Below are 22,938 nucleotides of genomic sequence, written 5' to 3'. Positions count from 1 at the left end.
AGGACACCCTCCCCACGTGTCCGTGGCCTCAGGCTGTGGCAGGGCTGGAGCTGGGCACTGACAGCCTGTGGAGAGCAGCTGAGCTGTCCCTCAGGCTGGCTGGTGGGGCAAAGCCACCAGTGCTTTGGAGGGAAAAAGGGAAGAAAAGGGAGAAGGAAGGGCAGCCCCATTTCACGCTGAGCTTTGATCCCTACTTTCACTCTTCACCCCTTTGTTTAATAACACCTCACATTCCCATTACTTGTTGCAGGGAACACCTCTGCCCTCAAAAACGGAAATTGTGTAAGAGCTTGCAGTAGCCTCACTGTACCAGTAAAAATGAGTATAATTTTCTTCTGAAAAACGTTTTATTAAAATTAAAATGCCTGTCCCTAGGAGATGCTTGCAAATGCAAACAACACAAACTGTTATGTTCCTTTAATTCTTTGTAGCGCACTCTTTGTGTCCTTTTATTTTAAGTAGCTGTCCTCGGACAGATGTCACCCACAAGTCTTACTGTTCAAGGATTATTCATTTTGTGTTAGGGCTTCATTCTCCATACATCATTCTCTCTCCTTACCTATGTTGTTGTTCTCACATATTCACATTTTGGTTCCAAAAATCATCTACTTCATTGAAAAAACGTTTCATAGATCCTAATCCTCAACATAAGGTGAGGTTTGACACCAGATGAATGTGAGACCAACAGATGTTTAAGGCAGGGAGTAGCCCTGCCCTGAGGAGCTGATCCCATTTCTCACATCCATGAGCTCTTTGTCTTAGGAGAAATTATTCCATTCAAATGGAGACCAGAGGTGCTGTTACCTCAGGTCATCATTGCTTCTGGCAGGTCTGGCTCTTGGATGCTCAGGCTGTCTCTCCAGAGACTGATGGCTCAGGGATGTCAGTGCCGAGTTAAGGTTCAGAGACCGATCCAGCTTCCGAGTCTCTTCTTCCAGAACAGCAGCTTTGGGCTCCTTGAGCACAGCTGCAAAGGAGCAGGACAGCTCCTGGTGAAGGTTTGACAGCTCCTGGCTGGTCCTTGCACAGCTCTCAATGTAATTCTGCCGGTGCTCTCGGTCTTGGGCCAGCTGTGACTGCAGCAGGGACACCTGAAAGAGGCACAAGGCCCGGCTCAGACAAGCCCACGCTGCCAGGAGCACCTGCAGCCCCACGGTACCAGCTCTTGGGGCACACACAGCCTCCAACTCCAGCCCTCAGCAACACTCTGCCCTTGGGCAAGGGGAAAGGAACAGGCTCCCAGACACAAGAGAGCTCAGAAGATAAACAAGTCCAGTTCAAGGCTGGCAAACCCTTCCCACATCAACCCCTCAGCCACCACAGGTCTATCAGAGAGACTTCCAATGGGATTTAGAATCCAACTCTGCTTTCTAAAGCACACATTTGGGCCACCAACCCCTGTCTCCACAGGCTGTGCATCAGCAGGAGAGCTGCTGCTCCCCTGAGCTTCTGGAGGACTCTTCTACTTGAGCTGCTGGACAGGCAGCTGAGGGACAGAGAGCAAACTCTCCCAAACTTCAGAGCACTCTACACAGGAGCAGAGCACAATGTGGACAACTAAGCCCAGTGGAATAATGAGCCTCTGGTATTGCCTCAGGTCCCTGGATTTCTGCTATAATGCAAGCTCCACTGTTACAGAGTCAAGGGAAAATGGAAACAGGCATCAAAAGAGAACATCCTGGTACAGACTGCCCAGGGAAGTAGTGGAATCGCTGTCCCTGGAAGTGTTCAGAAAACATGTGGCCATGGTTTAGTGCTGGGATTGACAATGCTGGTTTAATAGTTGGATTAGATTATCTGAGAGGGCTTTTCCAACCTTAAGCATTTTATGATTCTATGATTCTAATATTTTCAGGTGACTTCCAATGTTCTGAATTTCATCCCATCTCTCTCCCCCACTGCCTGATCTTAGACAGGTCACAGATAAGACCAAGGTAAAGGACGTTTGCTTGTTGCCAACAGGGGCATAACTGACAACACCTGCAGTACTCACTTCCTGAGAGCCAAACACACCTCAGGCTGTAACAGCATGCATAGCTGTGCACATGAATACAGCCACAGCAGCCTTTGGATGAAAGTTTTCCTACTCCTTACCTGGTTCTGTAACTCAGCTAAGCGCTGACTGCAGTGAGCATGAGACTCCTCCTGTGAAGAAAATAAAAGGGTGTTATTTCATTCTGTTTGGTCACAGCCACAGGCAATATTCAACTTCTATTAGGTCTCTGCTGAAGGGCTGCTGCCACTGGGATTTCCCATCATTCCTCTGTATGACCAAAACCTCCTCGTACCATGGAAAATGTTGTTCTCACCTGTCTGGAAGCAGGCAACTTGCACTGGTCAGACTCGGAGAGAGAAATTCCAGAGGCATCTGGGAGTAACCGACCCCTAAAACATCTCTTCAGTCTCCTCCGTTCATGTTCCACCTGCAGATTGGATGGGAGAGAGGGTCACAGAAACCTGTCAGCAAACACAGAGCAAAAGGACCTCTGGACATCAAGGCAAGGACATCCCTACTCTGAGACCCTGAACTGCACCAGACAACACTGGGGGCAAAAAGCTCTCGCTGGGGGCTGTGCAAGAGAGGCCAGTGTGTGTGTGCAGGGACACGGGGCCAGGGAGGGAGGCAGTGGAGTGAAGGTGCCCTTGTGAAAGCCATGGGCTGCCACAAGAGAGAGAAGAAACAAAGGGATGTGCCACAGCAGGACAGGGAGAGGCAAGGGAACAAGCAGAGGTCTCCAAAGCGCTGCCTGGGCTAACGTGCCATGTTCCAGAGGAGCCTGAGGCTCTGCAGAGGCAGCGAAAGCCCAATTTACCTGCTCGAGAGTCCTCCTGAGTTCAGTGTTTTGTTGCCTGAGCTCCACCTTTTCATCTTCCAGCTTTGCAACTGCTCGCTGCAAACATTCCAGGCTCTGCAACATGAGTCTCTTCTCTGACAGCCATGACAGCTGCTCCCCTTCAGCAACAGCCTGCTGGGCATTCAGAGAGGAGATTCCATGAGCTGGTGCCACATAAGGGTTAGAAGAGTGTCAGAATCAATACACTGGGGAGAGTGACCACAGCAGAAATGGACAGTGCTAAGGCCCTTCTTCTCCTTGTCCACTGGCCAAAACAACACACCCTCTCTCTAGGCACCCTCCTCCAAATCCCCCTGGAGAATTGAGTACTTTGTTCTGTATCTGCTTCCTGCTAGTTTTTTCAGTGTTCCCCATTCTGGATTTCAGAGACTGGAAGCATTAATTTCCTATCCAGCCACTTCATGGTTTTACAAAGCTCTGTAGTGTCTCCACCTCTCTCTCTCTCAGCAATTTCTTGTCAGTTGTAAATACTTAAATGTTTACTCCCCTTGGGGAAGTTAATTAACAACTTGGGTCATCCTCTTTGATCATCACTGTAAATTCTCTTACCCACAGTTCTATTCTCTGTCCTCAGACAACCAAATGTGCAAGATGTGGGTGAAGCATGCATTTCTGCAATGATAAAACACTACAGTTTTTTTCTCTATCCTCTTTACCTGTTACCTGTATCTGCAAACAGAACTGCTCTTTGAAAATACCATGTTATCAATCAGGCCATAAGCATTGCTTGGAACTTAGCCAGGAGCCACCTCCTCCTTTGTGCCTTTCTCCATTAACTGCTCCTTGGAGCACCTATAAATGCAGTCTTGGTATCAGCAGTAAACCAGTCTGTGTGGATGCCACTGCATTACCTGACTGAATGTTCTTGCATACCTGACCTACATGGATGTAACTGAAATCTCATGTTCTTTTCACATTTCTTGCCCTTGTCACATCTTTACTTCCCATCAACAGATGTCAATACTTGTCAGCATCCCAGATCAGGCTTCAAGTAATATTTCTCAAGTCATAAGTAAATGTATAATGCATAAATACAGTGTTTTCTTAGTAGCACTTTTTACATGCCAATATACTAATGAACACTAGAATATAGGCAAATTCTTGGCACAGTTGTATCACAGGCTATTGCAACTGTTCCACTAGCAGGACCTGAATAAGTTCACTTTGGAAAAATACACACAAGTTTGCCTTCGTGATTTTTGGATTTTTTGCAGTACAAACATGTCTGAATGCATAATGAAGCATTTAATCTGACCAAGCAATAAAAGAAATCCCATTCTTTTAACACACTGAAAAAGCTGTCCCTCAGAAATTTCCATCTCAGGAAGCATCCTCAAAGCACCAGCAGTGCAGCTGCTGTTCAGCCTCTCAATACAAAACTCAGCTCAGTTTAGTCCATCACTCTGCTCACCTGCTCCATTCCTTCCCACACCCAATCCAAACCCCCATGGGTTGCCTCCCCTAGCACTGGCACAGGAGAAACAGCTCCCTGTGCCCAGCTTTTGGCCTGGAGCTGATTTGAACAGCAAGCTCCAGAGCTGGATTGGTCATTCCAGGCGTGCCAGGAAACAATCAGGCAGTCAATGGTCTCTGGCTGGAGCCAGGCAGACAGACAAGGCTGCCTGCTGCAGCCCGGGCTGCTTTACCCAAGCAGGCCTGCACTGGCAGGGACAGAGACCCACCTCTTCATGGGAAACACCACTGGAATAATTCAGGCATGTTGCAGTGAACTGAAGATCAATGCCAGTGCCTACCTGTTGATGAAATCTGTCTGTGTCTCTCTCTGAAATCATTCTCTGCAGGATGGTTATTTCTTTCTTCAGATTCCCATTGGCCATTTCACTCTTGCTCAGTGCAGCACTCAGGACTTGAGCATTCTCTCTCCATTCACGTTCTCTGCTTTCTCTCTGCTTCAAAGCAGCAGCCACACACTCCAACTCTTCACCATTGGCTTCCCTCTCAGCTTCTAACTGTTGGGTAATTTTCTTCTGCCTTTGCAAGAGGTGGTCTCTCTCCTGGAGAATTTTCTCTACTTCCTCTTCCTCCCATTTTTGGAGTTTTTGGATTTGTATCTTTAGGGTTTCCCCTTCATCTTTCCATCGCAAAGCCAATGTTAATTCTTTCAGGAGTTCACTCTGCCTCCTAAGCTCTTGTTCTCTCTCTATCAGAGTCTTCTTTAAATACTTGACTCTGTCTGTCTGGTACTTGATCTCTTTATCCTTCTTTGTCAGAGTCTGCTGAACATGCTGGAGATTTTCCTGAAGAGCTCTTATTTCCACTTCTAACTGCTTTCGCTCACTTTGAGCCTTGATCTCTCCTTCTCTCTCAGGGAAAGCTTCTTTCAGGAACTCTTGCTCTCCATCATGTCTAACCTCTTCATTCTTCTCAGTTAGCCTAAGCTGGAGATTCTGCAAAGTCTTCAGTTCTTCTTCTGCATGCTGGAGTTTTTGCCTAAGAGCGTCATTGTCCTCATCTTTCTTCCTCACCACTTCCTCAAGTAGAGTCACTTGCTTCTGGCATGATGTTAGTGCTACTTTCATGCTTTCTTCACGAAGCTGGAACGTGTTCATTTGCTCTGTCTGCTTGAGGAACTCCAGATGGTTCTTATTCAAAATCTGGTTTGCTTTGTCTAGATCCTGCTCTAGACTTCTGACCTGCTTGCCTGCCACCTCCTTCTGCTCTCGAAGGTCCTGGACATGCTCTTGCAAAGACACTATCTCTTGATCTCTAGCTTCAAGCGAAGATTCAGCATGTTCTAGTTTCTGCAGTATGGCTTTAGTCTGTACTGCTGTTTCTTCCTTCTGCTGTTGAAACTTTGTGATGGCATCCTCCAGAACACAAATCTTGTCTTCTTTTTCTTTCAGAGTCAGTGTTGTTGCATGGAAATTTCTTTGCTCAGCTTCATGCTTTTCCTCTTTTTCCTTAAATGCCTCACATTGCTTTCTAAGGGAAAAAATTTCCTCCTCTTTTTCCTTTAGTTCCATTTGAAGACACTGCAGAATTTGCTTCTGCTGTTCAGAGTCTTGCTTTTGTTTTTGGAAGGTCTCAATCAGTTCCTTCTGAGATTCAATCATTAAATCTTTTTCTTTCAATACTGTCCTAGAGTATTCTAAGTCTCTGTGCAAGACATTAATCTGTTCCTCTTTTTTTTCCTCATAGCTCCTTGTTTGTTGCTTTTGGATGTCCATAAGTCTGTCTTTTTCTTTTAAGGTTGCTAAGGTTTGCTCCAGTTGGTCACGAGTAGTTTTTAACTGCATTTCCATGACTTCTTCAACTTCCTGCATTTGCTTTTGTTGCGACTCAAGCTCTTGATCTTTTTTAGATAAAGAAAGTGTCATGATTTCTACTTTACCAAGAAGCTCTTGCAGATGCCTATCTTGCTGTTCCTTGTGCTGCTGCAAGAGCCTTAACTCTTCCCTTTGAGCGTCACACTCACTCTCTCTGTCCTTAAGAACAGTTTTCAGGTGTTCAAGGCTAGCATTTAGAGATTTCACATCTTCTCTCTCCTTTTCCAGTTCTTGAATCTGCTGAGTCAGAGAAAGAAGCTCCAACCTTTTCTCCTTCAGGTTCCCTTTCATATCATCAAGATCCACAAGCAGATTTCTGACTTGTACTGCACCATGCTGTTCTAGAATCATTATTTTTTCCTCCTGGAATTTGATCTCCAGGTGTCTCTCCTCCAGCTCTTTGCTCACCCTGCTGACAGTAGAGTTCTGCAATTCTAACTGCTTCTCCAGCTCCCTTATCAGTTCTTGCTGGGATCTGATCTCGTGGTCCTTCTCTTCCAGCTCTTGGCTCATTTTGTTAAAAACGATCCTTTGCTTTTCTTGCTGCTTCTCCAGCTCCTGTATCTGTTCCTGCTGGGATTCTGTCTTCTGTTCTTTCTCTGTTATGTCCTTAATAACCTGATTAAGAGCAGTTTTATGCATTTCTTTCTGCTTTTCCAACATTCTCATCTGCTCTTGGTACAACTTCATTTCTCCCTCCCTCTCTGACAGGATGGCAGTCACACGAGTGAGCTGCTCCTGCAAAGCTTTGGTCTCTGCTGCCTCTTTCTGAAGAATCTCCATTTTCTTCCCCTGGTTTTGCACTTCCTCATTTTTAATTTTTAACATGGACAGAGCAGTTTGGAGTTCTTGTTCAAGGGAATGATTCTTGTCTATTGCTGTATTTGCTTGCATTTCAGAGACTGTGACTGATTCCTCCAGAAGTTTTATTTCATGCTCTAGTTTTTCTTTATCTGCCTGCAGCTGGTGTGGATCAGCACTTGGCTTTCCTCTCTTCTCTCCCCACTGGCTGCTCTCAGATGGCCAAGGCTAAACACCTTTCTTTCTGTGAACAGCAAACTTGGGACTCTCCCCTCCCCTTCCAGATATTTAGAAATCCAAACATGGGTTTGGACACCAGGAATTCCCCAAACCATGCAATGTCAACAGAGACAGTGAGGACATTGAGAAGTAAAGCTTCTTGGGTACAGAAGCCCAGCATGGAGGAAAATCAGCAGCCTCAGCATGAGGCTTTGACATGACTACAACACCTTTCCCTCCTTATTTAGAAGAATGCAATTAGAAAAGTTAAACTGGAAGAAGGTGCCCCTTAGAACTATTAATGCAAGGTCCAAACATAGCTGGGAAATGGCCCTTTGTGGCATCTGCCAATCTCACCAGCACATCCTTCCTTTCCTTCTCCAGGTTTTCCAGTTTCCTCTGTAGAGATTCCACCTCCTGATGAAGAGTCACAGCCTCTTCCTTCAGGGCAATGGCCTCTTCCTTCAAGGCAGTTTCCAGAGAGGTCTTCTGGTGTTCTGCCCTCAACATTGCTGCAGCAGGGAAGGAGAAGAAGAGGACAAGCAAAGCAAAGTTAAACTGATGTGTATCCTGCAGAGACAACAGCACTGTCTTCTCTACCTGCCTGTGTTTACCAGGCCCTACACCACAAAGGCTCCAAAGCTGACAGAAATGAAGGCAACTTCCCACCAGAGAAAAAAAGCAGGAATGAAAGGGGCAAGGTTGAGAGGGATAGGAACGTGTGTTTGCTCTTGGCCTTGTGCAGAGTGAGCAACCCAAGAGAGACAAAGGAGAGGGGATGCCTGTGCAGCGCTGCTCCAGAGAGCCAATAACCTGGAGGCTCTGGCAGGGCCTGGAGATTGGGGCAATGGAGCTGAGGCATCCAGCTACAGCTCCTCAGCACAGACACGGCACCTGAAAGGCACCAGCTGTGCACGGGATCAGCCCCAGCACAGCCAGATGGCACTGCCAGCCACAGCATCTTTCTCAAGAGAAAGCTTTCACTGGCACTTGGATGGATAAATCTCGGCTGGTTGTTTTTCCCCTCTGCCGTCTCTGGGCACTGCCTTTTTTCTCTGTGTGGCATCAAAGAACCCCACTGGAGAGACAGGATGGGCCAGTGGGTGGGAGAGGAGAAGCTGTACCTGCCTGACTTTCTTCCAGCTGTATCTGCAGCTCCTGATTGCTGGCTCTGAGATTTTCCATCTGATCCTGTGCTGTGCCCAGCTCCAGCTCCAAGGTCTGTATCTTCTTCCTTGCATCATTCTGAAAGACATAAGTGGAGCACAATCACCTGTCATTGTCACTGCTGGCAGGAGACAAAGGGCTACAAACACTAAAGCAGAAACAGCCCATGTGGGAGAGAGCAGCTGGACTCTACTGGTAGATGTGATTGTGATCCTCCTTCCTCCCCATGCCACTGAGCCACCCCCTCTACAAGGACTGACACCCATCCTGGCCTTGGCACAGTGCTTGTCCAGCAGCCCAACAGCAAGACAGGATTTCTGGGTGCCCTGGGCACACATTACCAGATCTTTCTGGGAATGCTCCAAGTGCTGCTGCAGGTCTTGCAGTGCTGCTGCCACTCTGTCCACTGTAAGCTCTGTGGGGACATCCCCAGCCTGAGGAGCAATTAGGCCCATGACATGACCCTCTTCTGGAAAGAGAAGACATTCTGTTTCAAGATTTAATCCAGTAGTTTCCAACAAACAAGGCCTCTTTACCTAGGAGGAAGTGCCTTTGTCATTGTCTTAGAGCTTGCCTTGCAGCAGGATGTGTGTCACAGGCTGTCATTATTCTGATGACCACTAATGTCAACACTGCCCCAGATACAACTGCATGGGCCCTGGGCTTGACATGGACTTGGCCCTTGCCAAGGGAAGTCAAGCTGTCAAGACTTCCCAAGGCCTGAGTCAGCCTAAACTGACAGGGTGAATGTGTGATACCAGGGTGACACCTGGAACACCCCCTCACTCCCTCCCTCCACCTGCTCACCCAGCCTCCCACACTTGCCTGAGCTCCAAGTGACCAGCTCTCTGCTGTCCCTGATCATGTGGTGGAGAACCAAGAGCAGTTTGTCCAGCTGGGATTGAGTTTCCTGGTGGGCACCACTGGCCTCCTGACACTGTGTGGCCAAGGCCTCTGCTCTGTTCTCAGAGCTCTGGAGCTTCACACGCAGCTCAGACACCTCAGCCTCCAGCACATGCACAGAGTCCCTCAAGCAGCGTTCTCCTGCTCGAGACTCCTCCAGCTCCTTCAGCAGCTGCTTCTCTCGAGTTGCCTGGGAAGCCTCCATCTGCAGCACTGCGTCCTGCAGGGCCCGGATCTGGAAGATGGATGCACAGAGCCTCAGGGACAGGGCTGCTCCTGAGGCAGCAGAGTGGGCAAGAGGGAGAGCAACAAAGGAGAAATGATTTCAGGCAAAAAGCATGCCAAAACCACAAGGCACAGAAGCAAGGATTCCAGTGGAAACAAATGTAGACAAAAAAAGTAGCACATGGGAACAGGCCCTGCAGGGTAAAGGGATCCAAGCTGATATTCAAGGATCACTTCCTCCAGACTCAACAATGCATTCTAGTGAGCAAGAAACTGGGAAAAGGGGACAAGAGACCTGAGTGGATGAGCAAAGAACTGTCATTCCTTAAGTGCAAGTAGGAAGTACACAGGAGATGGAAGCAGGCTCGGGCCACTTGGAATTAATATAGAGACATTGTTGGAGTAAGGAGAAATGAGACAAAGACCAAGGACCACCTTGGAATTAAATCTGGGCAACGATGTCAATGGCATCAAGAAGGGCTTTTTTAAATACATCAGTAACAAAAGGAAAACCAAGGATGATGTGTCTTTGTCTGTTCCTAAATGGAGGGGAGACCCTGATAACAGAGGATGCAGAGAAGGCAGAGTTCGTGCCCTCAGGGATCTCTGGCCCAGGAGACCAGGCTAAAGGAATGTTGGAAGGAAGACTGTCCCTTAGCAAGACTTTCCTTTCAAGGAGGATTGGGTTAGTGAATGCCTGGGCAAACTTGACATCCACAAGTCCTCAGGCCCTGACAGGATGAGACTGTGAGTGCTGAGGTAGACACCAGAGTGAGGCCATTCCCCATTATCTTTGAAATGTCATGGAGAGGTGCCTGGGGGCTGGAAGAAAGCAAATGTCATTCTGGTCTTCAGAAAGGGCAAGGACGGGGAGCCAGGGAACTATGGACCTGTCAGAATCACTCCAATCCCTGGAAAGGTGATGGAGTACCTCATGCTGAAGGCCCCTTCTTCCCGACATGGAAGGACAAGAAGGTGATCAGGAATGGTCAGCATGGATAAGATAAATCATGCCTGACCAACCTCATTGCCTTCTACAATGAAACACCTACCTGGGTGGACAAAGGTAGAGCAGTGGATATTGTTCACCTTGACTTCAGTCAGGCTTTTGACATGGTCTCTCACAACATCCTTCTTGGGAAACTCAGGCAGTGGGGGCTGGAGGAGTGCACAATGGGCTGGACTGAGTACTGGCTGAACAGCAGAAGCCAGAGGGCTGTAATTAGTGGTACAGGGTCTCGTTAAGCAGGGAGGTGGGACCAGATGAGCCACTGTGGTGCATCCAACCTTACCCTCTCTGTGATTCTCCCAGTCTGGTTTAGATAAAAAAATAATGGGTTTAACAAGTCTTATGTCAACAAAAGGCAGCGGCACCAGGCATGCTGAAAGAGCTGAAATCACTAAAGAGCTGACTGCAAATCACTATAGCCTGCCTGGGTTGCCTGAGCCCCCCGCTGAGCTATCCTGGACGGCCGGCATTCCCCGCTGGGCTGCTGCCCTGAGGGAAATACCCCGCCATAGGGCTACCCCAAAACCTTTGACTTCAGAAAAACTCTCTCTGAAGGCTTAAAAGCCAGGTCTTCCAGGAGCTTCTTTATTTCCACTTGCTGAGCAGTTCCCTGAAGCCTGAGGCTTTCGTGATGCTGCTGCTGTGCCTGCAGGAGCTGTTGAGCTGTGTCTTCCTGCTCCTGCTTCCTGAGAGCTCTCTCTGCTTCCAGCTCACCTTGCAGGCATTTCACTTCTCCTGCAAACCAAACCAACAGCAAGAGTCAGGGTCTTTACTGACTTTGCTGACCTCAGGCCCTTTCAGGGCCTCCAGCCCCACCACTCCTAAGATGCTCTGTGGACAGAGGTGGCTTTACAAGGTATTTAGCTTCTCTAGGCAGGGGCAGCACCACAAAGCACATGAGATTCTCACCTTCTATCACCTCCTTGGCCTGTGTGACTATGAACACTTGAGCCTCCAGATGGTTCCTGGAGATCTCCAGCTGAGATATCTGCTGCTGAGCAGCAAACAGCCTGGATTCCAGGCTCTCCTTTGCTGACCTGCAAGTTGCAAATATGGAGAGACATGAGTTGCTTGCTCCAGACACCCACAGCTGGATGTTCCAGGATGACGTGGCTCAAGATCCCCACACCTGAGTATGGAAAATGGGACACCTGGAAACTGGTCCAGAGAAGGCACATCTGTGCCATTTCAAGAGAGAGCAGGGCCCTCTGAAGGACTGCCCAGGCCTCCCTTATGGCCTGGCACAGCACAGACTGCCCAGCCCAACTTGGCCTCTACAGCCAAATCTGTATCTGAAAAGCACAGAGGATAAAATAAACCACTGTGTAGTGTTTATCACCTTTATCATTACAGCTCTTCAGCCCTGTCCTGCCTCTGCAGGGTCTTCTCCCTGCCTTTACCTGGTTTCTGCCAGCTGCCTGGAAAGGTCTTGTTGGTGGCGCTCTGTGGCTGCCAGTCGGCCCTCAAGGGCAGCCTTCTCCCGGCCCAGCAGCTCCTTCTCTCTGCATGCCTGGGCCAGTTCATGCCCTTGGTCAGAGGATTCCTGGCGCAGCTGCTCCAGAGCCCTGCTCAACGATTCTTGCTCCTGGGAAACCTGCAAGTGGGACAAGGTACAGCTGGAGCCCTTCCTCGGGAGCCCTGTGCAGAGCCAGCCAGCGCCACCTCGCAGGCAGCCAGAGGACAAGGAGCACCTGTGCTCTGGGCTCCAAGTTTCACAGCATCTGCCCTATGCAGCTCTGATAGCCTGGGCTGCCAGAAGCCTCTGGCACTGTTACCTTGGAAGTGCTGTGTCAGGCCCTGCTGCCTTGCCTGGGCCCAGACTGCTCCTTCCCAACAAACATCCCTACTCCAAACTCTGTGTTGGCACCCAAATTCAGTGCACGTTCCACAACTGCCACTTGGCTAACAAAATTTGTCTCTGGATCTATTTCAGTGATGGACATTTTCAGGAAGGCTGGGGACAACAATTTTTCTTTCTGAATCAAGGGAGAATATACGGCATTTCCTCTTTCAAGAACAAAACCCACATCTAAGTACAACCGCCTCACATATCCAAAGCCACTGTCTGCAAGGCACCTGTGCTCCAGACCCTTCCCCAGCACTGTTCCCTTCTCTGGACACGCTCCAACTTTATGACAAAAAGCATCAGCAGAAACATGCAGACTTGGTGTTTTGGGGTTTTTGTTTTTTTTTTTTTCAGAAAAAGGATTCAGAGCTACAGAGCTTGATCCTTTTGCCAGTTTGTTTCTTTTGCCACACACTCAGATTCATGGAAAACACATTTCTCTCTTTGCAACTTATCAAGAGCCAAAAAAGAGGCCAACAAAGACAGGTGGACTAGAAGACTCTGTAGAAACAGAGGACAACTTTGAGAACTGTGGAACAGCTCTGCAAGCCATCCACATTTTTCCAAAAAGGAGCAAGCAAAGCCTTGTGACCTCTAGCACTACCACATGTCCCCCTGACAAAACCACTGCAGAATCCATCAGGTAAAGCCTCCCTCATCCAAGCAGCCCAGTGCCCACATGGATGCATCATACTTTTGGTCACCTGATGGAATTTCTCCTGGGTTTCTGCTTTCTCCTCTCCCAGTGTACTAAGCTCCAGCCACAGCTCCTCCCGTTGCTCCTCTGCTTCCTTCAGCAGCTGCTCTAGCCGGGCTTTCTCTGCACAGAGCTCTTTGTTTGCTCTTTCAAAGAAGTTCAGCTTCTCCTGCTCACAGATCTTTTCTCTCTCCATCTCATCCACTTTAGCAGACAAAACTTCCTTCTCTTGCTCCAGCTAGAGTCACAGAAACATACAGGAAATAAAGTTAGAGGAAAATAGAAGAAAATAGAATAATTACTATGAAAGATTGGCTCAGACACAAAAGGAACACTGCCACAGTCAGTTTGTGCAGACTGTGCCAAGCTAAGAAGGCTGAGACAAATGCCTGGCACATCTCTGGCAACTCTCCTCACCTGCCATACATATTTGTTCAGCTGCACTTTGTCCAATGCAAGACTTTCATTGATGCTGCTCATCTTTTCTGCTGCAGCCTGCAGATCAGCTCTTTCAGCATTCAGCTTGTTCTGAGCCCCTGTCAGCTCTGCCACTGACCGCTGTGCCTGGAGAGGCAAGAGAACAATGGGACAAGAAGGGCAGCAAAATCCTGGACTGCAGCCAGCCACTCCACCTCCCCTGGGTGTCTTTGACTTATTCCTAGGGCAGAGGTCCCAGTAAGATCATGGGGACCGGTGATCCCAAAGAGCCTGTCTGGTTAGATCACCATTTTCCAAGAAGAACAACAGTGACCCTCTCTTCTACTGCCAGAAACAGCATCTCAGGTGATCTTGGTGGCACAGTTCCCACTCCCAGAAGTGCTGCCTAGGAATAAGGTGTCCATACCTTCTCCAGAGCCATGGCAAACTCATCCTTCTCTTGCTCCAGCAGATCCTTCTGAAGCTGCAATTTCTCCAGTGTCTGTCTCTTGACTACCAACTCGCTCTGCAGTAATGAGTGTTTTTCCTCAAGTGCAGCCAAGTCCTTCACTCTGAGGAGGGGAAAGAGATTCTAGAAAAACAGTCTGTGCTACAAGAGTGGAGCAGGCATCAGTTGTTCCTTCACACTGGGCCTCCCCAAGCCCAGCACTGCCAGAGAAACCTTTAACACTCACAGGAGCTCCTGCTCACGGCATGCTCTCTCCATCCTGTCCTGTTGCTCTGCCTTTTCTGCCTGGGCTGACTCTTCCTTCATCTGCAGCTCAGCGTTACTCTGACGCAGACATGAGGCTTCTTGCTCCCTTAATCCAAGCTGCTCCTGTAGCTCTTTCCTAGTTTTCTCGAGGTTTGCACAGTCACTGCAGAGACAAGGCTCAGTCAGAAGAACCAAGAGGCCTGAAGAGTCAGCAATGCCCTTCTCAGCACTCCAGGATGGAGCTGGGAGCAGTGGGCTAAGGAAGACCTTGCTCTTTCCCTCCCAAGGAAATCCTCCAGAGGCAAAGGGAAAGGAAGGCAGGAATTTGCCTTCCTTCAGTGAGAAGCAGGGGCTGGGCAGGGGTGCACAAAGAACAGAATTCAGGGAAGCAAGGCAGCGAGAAGAAGGAGTCTTCTATTTCAGCATGGCTCTGCATCTCCCAGACAGCCTAGGGAGTCACAGTAGAGCATGAAAAACCCAGACAGGATGATGCTCAAGGGCCACACTGAGGCCTACACATGGTAGGCAGGTGATTTCTTCACCCAGGACACCTCTGACCTCCCAGACCTGGAAGCAGATTGCCTCTGGGACACAGGAGGAGGAGGAGATACTCACCTTCTGAGTGTTTCTACTAAAGACTGAAGGTGCTGTTGGTGGCTGCTGGACTTCTTGCATTTCTCCTCCAGTTGCTCAAGCCTTTGCTGCACCTCCCTGCACTTCTCTTCCTGATGTCTCTGTTGCTGCAGCAGGAATTTGTTTGAGTCCTGCCTAGCAGAAAGTTCTTCTCTCAGGGCCTGCAGGAACAGGCAGGGAAGAAACACAAATGAGCAATAAGGAGCAGGGAAGATGGCTCCAGAGAGCTGGAAGAAACAGCTAGCAGAGACAGCACCTCTGAAGGCAAAAGCTGTGCTGAGAGGGTGGGCATCAAGGAGAGAAAAGCAGCAGAACACAGAGCTGGGAAGACCAGCAAAGCAGTGCAGGAGTATTAAAGTGCAAAGAAGTGCCTCAAGTGGCTGAGCAAATGGAAAGGTGTCGACCTGAGCAAGGCCTCAGTACTGAACCTTGGCCACCAGGGAAGACACAAAGCTCTCACCCGTGCTGCCCCTCGCATCCTTGCCAGTGCTTCCAGAACCAGTCCAAAGGCATGCCCTGCATCAACAGATCTCGGAGCTGAGAAGATGTCCCCAGAGTTTGCATGCTGGGAACTGCCAGTGCAGATAATGCTGACCATGCTGTCACTGTCGTCTAGCACCATCTGAAAGCCCACATCCACCTGTTAGTCTTTGCTCATTTTACTTGGTTTTCTTTATCTTGTTCTCATTCTCCTCCCACTTTACCCTGGAGTAATTCAAAACTCAATTTTCTGGTTTCTTCAGTCCTCAAAGGTTTGTACCTGTGGCTACATGTACTCCTGGGATTTCTGAATATAGCTACTCTTCACAAGTGTGAAGTGGCTGGAGGCTGCCTGAACACTCACTTTCTTGCAGCTGTGTAGAAGAGCTGACAACTACACCCTTCTCTATTAAGAGAGCTTCAGTACTAAGTTAAGGCTATCCCTGAAAGTTGTGGTTCTGGGGAGATTATAGTGGTCAGTGAACACTGAGGGAAGGAGCAGAGCTGGCAAGTGCATCGACTGAGTCAGTGACCTTTCACAAAGATCTGAAGAACAACAGACTCATTGCTCAAAGAGGGTGAGTGAATTGCCCAAGAAACATGGGAACACAAATGTCGAGTAGCACACTCCGAAAACACAGTCCAAGAGAGACCTTAGTGGGGTGGTGAAGGCAAAGGTACTGCAGCTTGTAATGACTCACTGAATTGTCACAGCACAGCAACTCACAAGCTACAGCAGGTTCTGTGTCAGAAAAGTGGTCTAAAAATTAAACAGGCAATGGCAGTTAACACAGATAATACATAAGATATATCTCTAGTCCCTAGGCCAGTCAGTTGCCTTCCTCAAATACTTTAAAATCAAATTTACAGTGTTGTGGTCTGTGTACCAGGTCTGTACTCACCTCAGTGATATTTTTTATGAGCTTTTGAAGGAAAAGATTCTCTTCTTTGGCACTGTTACTCAATGAAGCTGCAAATTCTTTCTCTATCCAACTTGATTCCTGAGAACAGAATAAAGAAAGGGTGGGCACAGAAGAGCTGCTCCCATCTGCAGCATTCCCATCCTCAGTAGCAGCCACACTGCTAAGTCTCAGCTTTAGTGATTCCAGTATATTCCTGTCCATACCTATTCTATTTCTTCTCTAGTAAAACTATGAGGAAGACCAAAAGCTAGTTTTTATAGACTGCTATTAAACAGTCAGTTCCAAGGAACTCTGATCCCCACAGTCCTAAAGTCACAGGCAGAAGAGCATTAGTGCCACCCCTTAGAGCAAGACACCTGAACTGTCTGCAGTTCCTCTGGCCCTTCCTGCATCTGGACTGACTCCACATCTGCTGAACACACGAGGAATATTTTGGTACGGTGCCTGATATTCCCATACACTGGGCATCTTTACACAGTTTCTCCTGAGGAAACTACACCTCTGTGTTCAGACTGGAGAGCAAACACTGGGCTATCTCCCAGGTAAAGGTAAAACATACTAGAATCTCCACTGTGTCGTTAAGTGTTTTCATGGTCTTCTCCTTCTCCTCGTTCTGCTTCTGAGACTGCACAAGCAAGGCTGAGAGCTCCATCACCCTGAGAAGAGAAGGTCTACGTGCCATTCCAAAAGCTTTGCACACCAGCACCTGGTTAAGAGCCAAGCAGCTCCCCAAAGCATAGCATAGCAAAGTTCAACCCAGGAAACACAGCAAAGGCAGCATTCATCTCTGCAGGTTAATACACTTGATGTTGCAAAATGGCACTTCTTGCCCCAAAGGCCTCTGCACTCAGTCTTGCAAGGAATTGTCAGCACAGAGGTGCTGCAGAGCTTATGGTGGCCCTGGGCAAATTCCTCCCAACTCCTTCAGCACAGCCCTGAGAAATAAAAGGGCTGTAGAAGAAACACAAGAAACATTATCTTTGTGCTGAAGTTTTTCACCAAGAATCAGTTAACAGCAAAAGCACTACCAGAGGCTCTCTCTCTTTCAGTCTTGTCTTACTTGGAAGAATTTCTGTCAGGCAGATGCTTTCTTCCATCCTTTCTGTCAAAGGCAAGAGTTTGACTGGCAACAGACACAGGGCTGTTCTAAATGTGAGCACAGCCCATCTGTGAACCCAAGAAGCTGCCACAAAAGATAATGCTGGCAATAACAAAGTTAAAACACATTTACCTGTCCTGAAGCTCTTTCTTCTCCATGTCACACCTGACTTGTAAGGCTATCACTTCCTGAGCTGTCTGGTTTATTTTTGGTTCCACTTGCTGCTCTGCCTGATCCTTCAGAGCAGGTTTACCCACAGGGATGGACTCCCTGAGGTGCACACAGGAGTTCAGGCGAGAGCAGTTCACAATAATAGATCCAGAAAGCCTCATTTGCTCTGCCTTCAGCTCTGACAAATCTCTGAAGAGAAACGAAGAAAGAGCCAATGTTCACTCCAAAATCTTTATCAGCTGATTCACTTCTGAAGTATGCAATCATGCATCAGGAAGAGCTGGCAGGCAAGGTAACTTCTTCACTGGGGACAAGTCATTCACCTGATACTTGGGGACCTCGGGACACTTGTCAAGAACACATCTTGACAGCTGAGCAATGACTTTACCAGGTAGCCAAGTGTGGAGTTTATTTTCTTCTCAGATATAAGAAGTAAGACATGGCACAGGCCAGAAGGCCTCAAGTACCTCTAATCACTCTTATTAGCATACTGTAATTATCATTAATAGATATTAGGAATTTTACCAAAATCCCCAGCTTTTATATACTCTGCTCTTGAGTGCTCTGTTACCCCCACTTGGACTGCTAAGAAGCTCAAGACTATACCTATATAATAAAACATTTCAAGAAAGGTGGTGTAAGAATCAGCCTGAAATGCTGTAACATAAAAGCACAAACAACACAAGGACTAAATAGCAGGTCAGGCAGACTCCACACAACAGGGAAGACTTATAGTCAAATAAGACAAATGGGTTACAGTAACCCAGCGTTTGAAAGTGCATGTTGACTCCAGAAGGTACTATTATGGCTACACTATTTTTCTTGGGACAAAAGAACCTCAGAGAGACCAAGAACAAGAAAACAATCATAAAAAGAGGTATCAAACTAAGCAAAATAAATTGGACAAATGCAGCAACAGGGTAGAGACGCTATTCTTTCCCTCAGCAATGCTGGGAGAGGAGTAAGTGGATACAAACTGACCAGAATAAATGCATGCTGGAAATGAAAAGGGGAAAAAATATGCATTAATCATCTTTCTCTTAGGAGCAGTGGGAAAAAAACCTGGCAAGATTTTTTAAAGGGAGGTTTTTAAAATTTCACAAAAGAGACCACTGTATATGCTGCATACACAGCTTCAGTGAGTCTCTTCCCAGGTGTCCATGCATTTCTGTGCCTGTGTTCACATGCCCATACATCACCACAGTCATCACCTGCTCAGAGCCTCTGCTGTCCTCACGGCCCAAGCCCTTCAGCTTTATCTGAAGACCAGCAGCCAACAACTCTTCTGAGAACAGCCCAAATCATGCTGAATGTCATTGCTTCTGACCGCCAAAGGGGAAATCCTACCTCTGCTGTAACTAATGCAACACCAAGGTTCAAAAAGCAGGAACGAAAAGCAAGCAAGCCACATGTTTGCTGCAGGAGATCTCGCCTCAACCTCCACTCACCGGTCCGTGGCAGTCTTCATTTCCAGGAAGTGGCGGCGGAAGGTCACCACCTGCCGCCACAGGCTGAGCAGACGGCTATGCTCCCCCCTTAAGTAGCTGTCATAAAGCTAAACATGCAAAGACAAAAAGAAATGCCAATTCAGCCTTTACTGTCACCGTAACATCTCTCAGACAGGAGAGAGTAAATCACCATCACCAGGTGCCTTTTGGTAACTACTGCACCAGGGGCATCAAGGACTAAAGAGGCACCACAGAGGCCCACAGAAGGGAACCACCTGCCCAGAAGGGAACATCCCCACTTCTCCAGTAGCAGTGGGTAGCAGCAAAGCAAACTGATTGTGATTCACCACCTCAAAGTCCCAGCAGAGGAACACAAACACAAGTTCTTTCAAGACCAGTGCCAGGTTGGCTTACAACAGGCAGTCAGTACAAGAGGCCTGTCTTGTTCCTGTGTTGGCCACTTTGAATCTGAACACACACAGACCTCTCTGGTCTCAATTGCTCAAAACAAGGATTAAGGAACTATTAAAGAGACAAGTGTTCCTGTGACTGCCCTACAGTGCCCAGCTCTATCTTCTTGACCAAGCAGGGCAGTCACAGAAGGTGGGCATCTCCTCCAAGCACCCTCTGCTGACACTCCTCCATCCCACACTCCTCCATCCTCAGCAGAGCCACAGCCTCCACACAGCAAGTTCTCCATGCCAGGAACAAAACGCATTCCCATTCCCCTCGCCCATCCTCACCTCCTGTTTAGTGCGCCATTCACTCTCCTTCAACTCCAGCTCCTCCCGGGCCCTCATCCAATCCACCGTCAGTTTTCCAACATCTTCTTTGAGGGCAGAATTAACCTCACTGGCTTTATTGAGGTGCTCCCGCAGGAGAGTGTTCACTTCTGCCAGATTCTCACACCTTGGAAAGAGAGAGAAACAACAGTGAGGTCACTGAACAACAGCTGTCCAGCATCCCTGTGATTTTCCAGCTCCCTTAACACTGACTTTGTTGTTTGAGAGGCAGTAAAGGCACTTTACAGTGTTAACTAAGGTCTCTCTGTCACGAAAACCTCATTTGCTTCTCTGTGCTTTGAGCCTTCAATTTCCATCCATGATTTTGGTCTCCCCTTCAACCCTGACAATACCCACAGGTAACAATTTGCCCCCTCTTCATGCTGATGGTCACTGGATGTATCACTTTTCTATAGCACTGTCCACTGTCAGTTGTTCACCTACTGAACCACAGAACAATTTATGCTGGAAAGGGACCAGAATACACACCCCACTTCCCCACTCAAAGCAGAGCCATTCAGCACACAGCACTATTACTGCACCACAGAAAGCAGATTGTGGACCTTTCTCCTGCCAAAGCACCTTGCCCAACCACTTCCCTAGGGGATGCCAGGTAGCACCAACAGGTTTTCCCTCACTTCCATGAGCATCCACGATACCAAGTATGAAGAAATGCCTCTTCCTTGTACCTTTGCTGCTCCTCTTCCACCTGAAGCAGTGCTTTCTCCAGGCTGTGGTCTGCTGTGGCCTCCCACCTGCCTGGAAGGGATCCCTTTAAGAAGAAAGGAAGTGTTTAGTCAAATGATAGTGTTTCCTTCAAAACTGTCAACATCCAACACTCCCTGTGAGTGCTGTCCCAGCACCTCCTGGTGTCCTGGCTGTGGAGGACGAGGTGCAGGAGTGAGGTGGGGCTGAGTCCTGGCTCTGCATCACACCCAGGGGACCCCCAGCATCCCTGGGCTTCTCCTCTTGTACCACACTGGCACTTTGGGAGGAAGGGAAGGGAAGGGAAGGGAAGGGAAGGGAAGGGAAGGGTGTTAGTGTGAGTAGCTCTCCTCACGCTCTCACTGCTATGTGTCCTCACTTCATGACCTCAAGTGATGATTTGGACTTGAAGCCTGGGAATGCTCTCCTATTCTTCCACCCTTTGGCTTCTAGGTTTATTTTAGCTATGAAGCAGAAAGAAATGCATAGAGCCAGCTCTGTATGTTGACCACCAGCCTTCCTGACTTCCAAAAAGCTGTATCAACTGGTTCTTTCTCCAGGACAGCTCTATCATGTAACATGCAGCACAGTCCTCTCCTGAGACCCAGGACAAATGTAACTCTAATGAAGCACTCTTTCACAAAATTAAAATCCTCAGCTGCGTTTTCCGGACTCAAATTTCTGAGACTACTGACTGCTCTAAGAATGGCAACTGGACAAAACACTGATGGGAAAACTAACAGTGTTTCTCTAAACCCTCAGACAGTAAAAATCTGCTTTCTTGTAATTGGATTGTGGAGGGTTTTTTATTGGTCTGCATTTGGGAAGGTTAGATACACCCTTTTTAGTTCACAACCTGTAGCACACTTACCCCTGCAGCTTTCACTTGCTGCTCCAACTCTTGACACCAGGTCTGGTATTGCAGTACCTGAATGGATACAGAGAATGAAGGTGAGAGAAGCAGCTTGTTATAGACTCTGCTCACCCCACATTAACTTTTCTCTGACTCTGTCCAGCACAGTGATTCTGATACGCTCAACAAGAAGCCACCACAATATAGGGAAGCTTGATTTAATACGACAGAGATTGGGGCGGGGTTTCTTTCAGCCGTAGCGCCGTCTGCTCACCTGAGACAGCGGCAGCAAGCAGAACGCTGGGACAGGTGCGGGCAGCTCTACCTGACCCACGGCCCTCACGTACCCCGAGCCAACATTTGGCCGTTCAAGGGGGTCCTTGAAGCGGCCGAAATGAGTTTTCAAACTTGCTCTGCAAGCAAACCGGCCCGACTCCTGCCCGGGACAAACGCTGCTACCGGGGCCGAGCAGCAGCGATGCTGCGGGCGCCGAGATCGGGAGGGGCTCGGCAGCGAGACCGCGGCGGGACGGCCGCTCCCGGGGCCTCCCCGCCCCGCGTTCCGAGTCCGGCGCCGCCCGTCCGGGGAGGCCCCGAGGGTTCCCGCCGAGCCCCCCTGGGCTCGCCTCTGCACCCCCTCCCCGCCGCCGCGCCCCGCCCGCTCCTCACCTCGTCCTGCAGCTGCCGCACCAGCCCCGCCTGCCGCTGCTGCGCCTCCTCCGCGCTCCGCAGCCGCCGCCGCAGCGAGGCCGGGCTGAGCTCCCTGTGGCTCGAGCTGCCCGCCATGGCCGCCGGGGCCGCCCGGAGGCAGCGCGGGCTCCGTGAGGGGCGGCGCGGCCTGCCCGCGCCGGGCCCAGCGCCGGGGCTGTCTGTGGGCGCTTCCGCTGCGCCGCGCCGGCAGGGAGTGTAATCAGAAAACACAGTGGTAGTGAGCCCTCCACATGGCATCGGGAATTGTTCTGAGAGTTAGTTAAGCTAACCCCATTGCTAAAAATATGTTTCATTTTGTATTTGGCTGCTGAATAAAGCTGGCTTGGTTTCGGTCCCTTCTTTTTCCCGTGACAGTAAATGCTTCATCACTGACATTCTGGGTTGTTGGTTGTGGGGTTTTTTTTGTGTTTTTTGTTTTTTTGTTTTTTTTTAAAAGAGGTGGGGAAAATGAATTGCCACCAAAATTCTCTTTGGTCAGCGAAGTAATTTGGGATTTCAGAATCTCTCTCTCAAATCTTGAATAATTTAAACATGTTTCTATTGCAAAGATGAACAATACCTATATTTGAACTACTTATCAAAGGCAACTTAAGCCAATTAACATTGTATACCAAATGGAGGGACTCTGTTAGTGAATAGGCTTGAAGAAGTTTAAAACAAACCCTGAATTTCTCTAACTGGTAACAGGCAGAGGTACCAAAAATTAGGAAAAAAATAATTTCCATTCAGAGTTGGGGAAATTAGGTACATCTGTGGAATCAGAAAACAAAAATAACACTTCTGCTCAGAATATTCCATGTTTCTATGAATCTGGACTTTGTAGTTCACTACTGTTCACAGATGTAGTTTCTTAATAACCAATGACACAGTTATTTCTTTGGACGTCAGATTTTTTATTTAACATCACAACATTGTAGCACAGTGTTTTAAATTATGCCATCTTCACATGGAAATGGAAACATCATTACATTTGTTTCGCTCTGGCCCAAGATA

The 22,938-nt window shown here is 48.4% G+C and overlaps 1 protein-coding gene across 1 annotated transcript; it reads right to left on the bottom strand.

Moving 5' to 3' along the window:
• Window positions 1–328: 328 nt before the first annotated feature.
• Window positions 329–22,027, bottom strand: CEP250 (centrosomal protein 250). The gene is made up of 27 exons (XM_039711288.1): window positions 21,904–22,027; window positions 21,254–21,310; window positions 20,367–20,449; window positions 19,639–19,804; window positions 18,896–19,002; window positions 17,409–17,636; window positions 16,737–16,833; window positions 16,157–16,255; window positions 15,235–15,396; window positions 14,757–14,935; window positions 14,122–14,304; window positions 13,854–13,998; window positions 13,427–13,573; window positions 13,017–13,247; window positions 11,867–12,060; window positions 11,376–11,503; window positions 10,993–11,201; window positions 10,510–10,615; window positions 9,155–9,508; window positions 8,671–8,798; window positions 8,287–8,407; window positions 7,520–7,674; window positions 4,610–7,126; window positions 2,814–2,969; window positions 2,310–2,423; window positions 2,095–2,145; window positions 329–1,091 (listed from the first exon to the last, which is right to left on the bottom strand). The coding sequence occupies exons 1-27, from the start codon at window positions 22,018–22,020 to the stop codon at window positions 801–803; spliced, it is 6,525 nt and encodes a 2,174-aa protein (XP_039567222.1). The 5' UTR covers window positions 22,021–22,027; the 3' UTR covers window positions 329–800.
• Between the last annotated feature and the right edge of the window lie 911 nt (window positions 22,028–22,938).

Source organism: Passer montanus, unplaced genomic scaffold (assembly GCF_014805655.1).
Source record: "Passer montanus isolate IOZ18808 unplaced genomic scaffold, ASM1480565v1 scaffold249, whole genome shotgun sequence".
In the NCBI taxonomy this organism is placed as follows: Eukaryota; Metazoa; Chordata; class Aves; order Passeriformes; family Passeridae; genus Passer; species Passer montanus.
The sequence above is the reverse complement of the archived record's forward strand: the minus strand, read 5'-3'. Positions and strand labels throughout refer to the sequence as shown.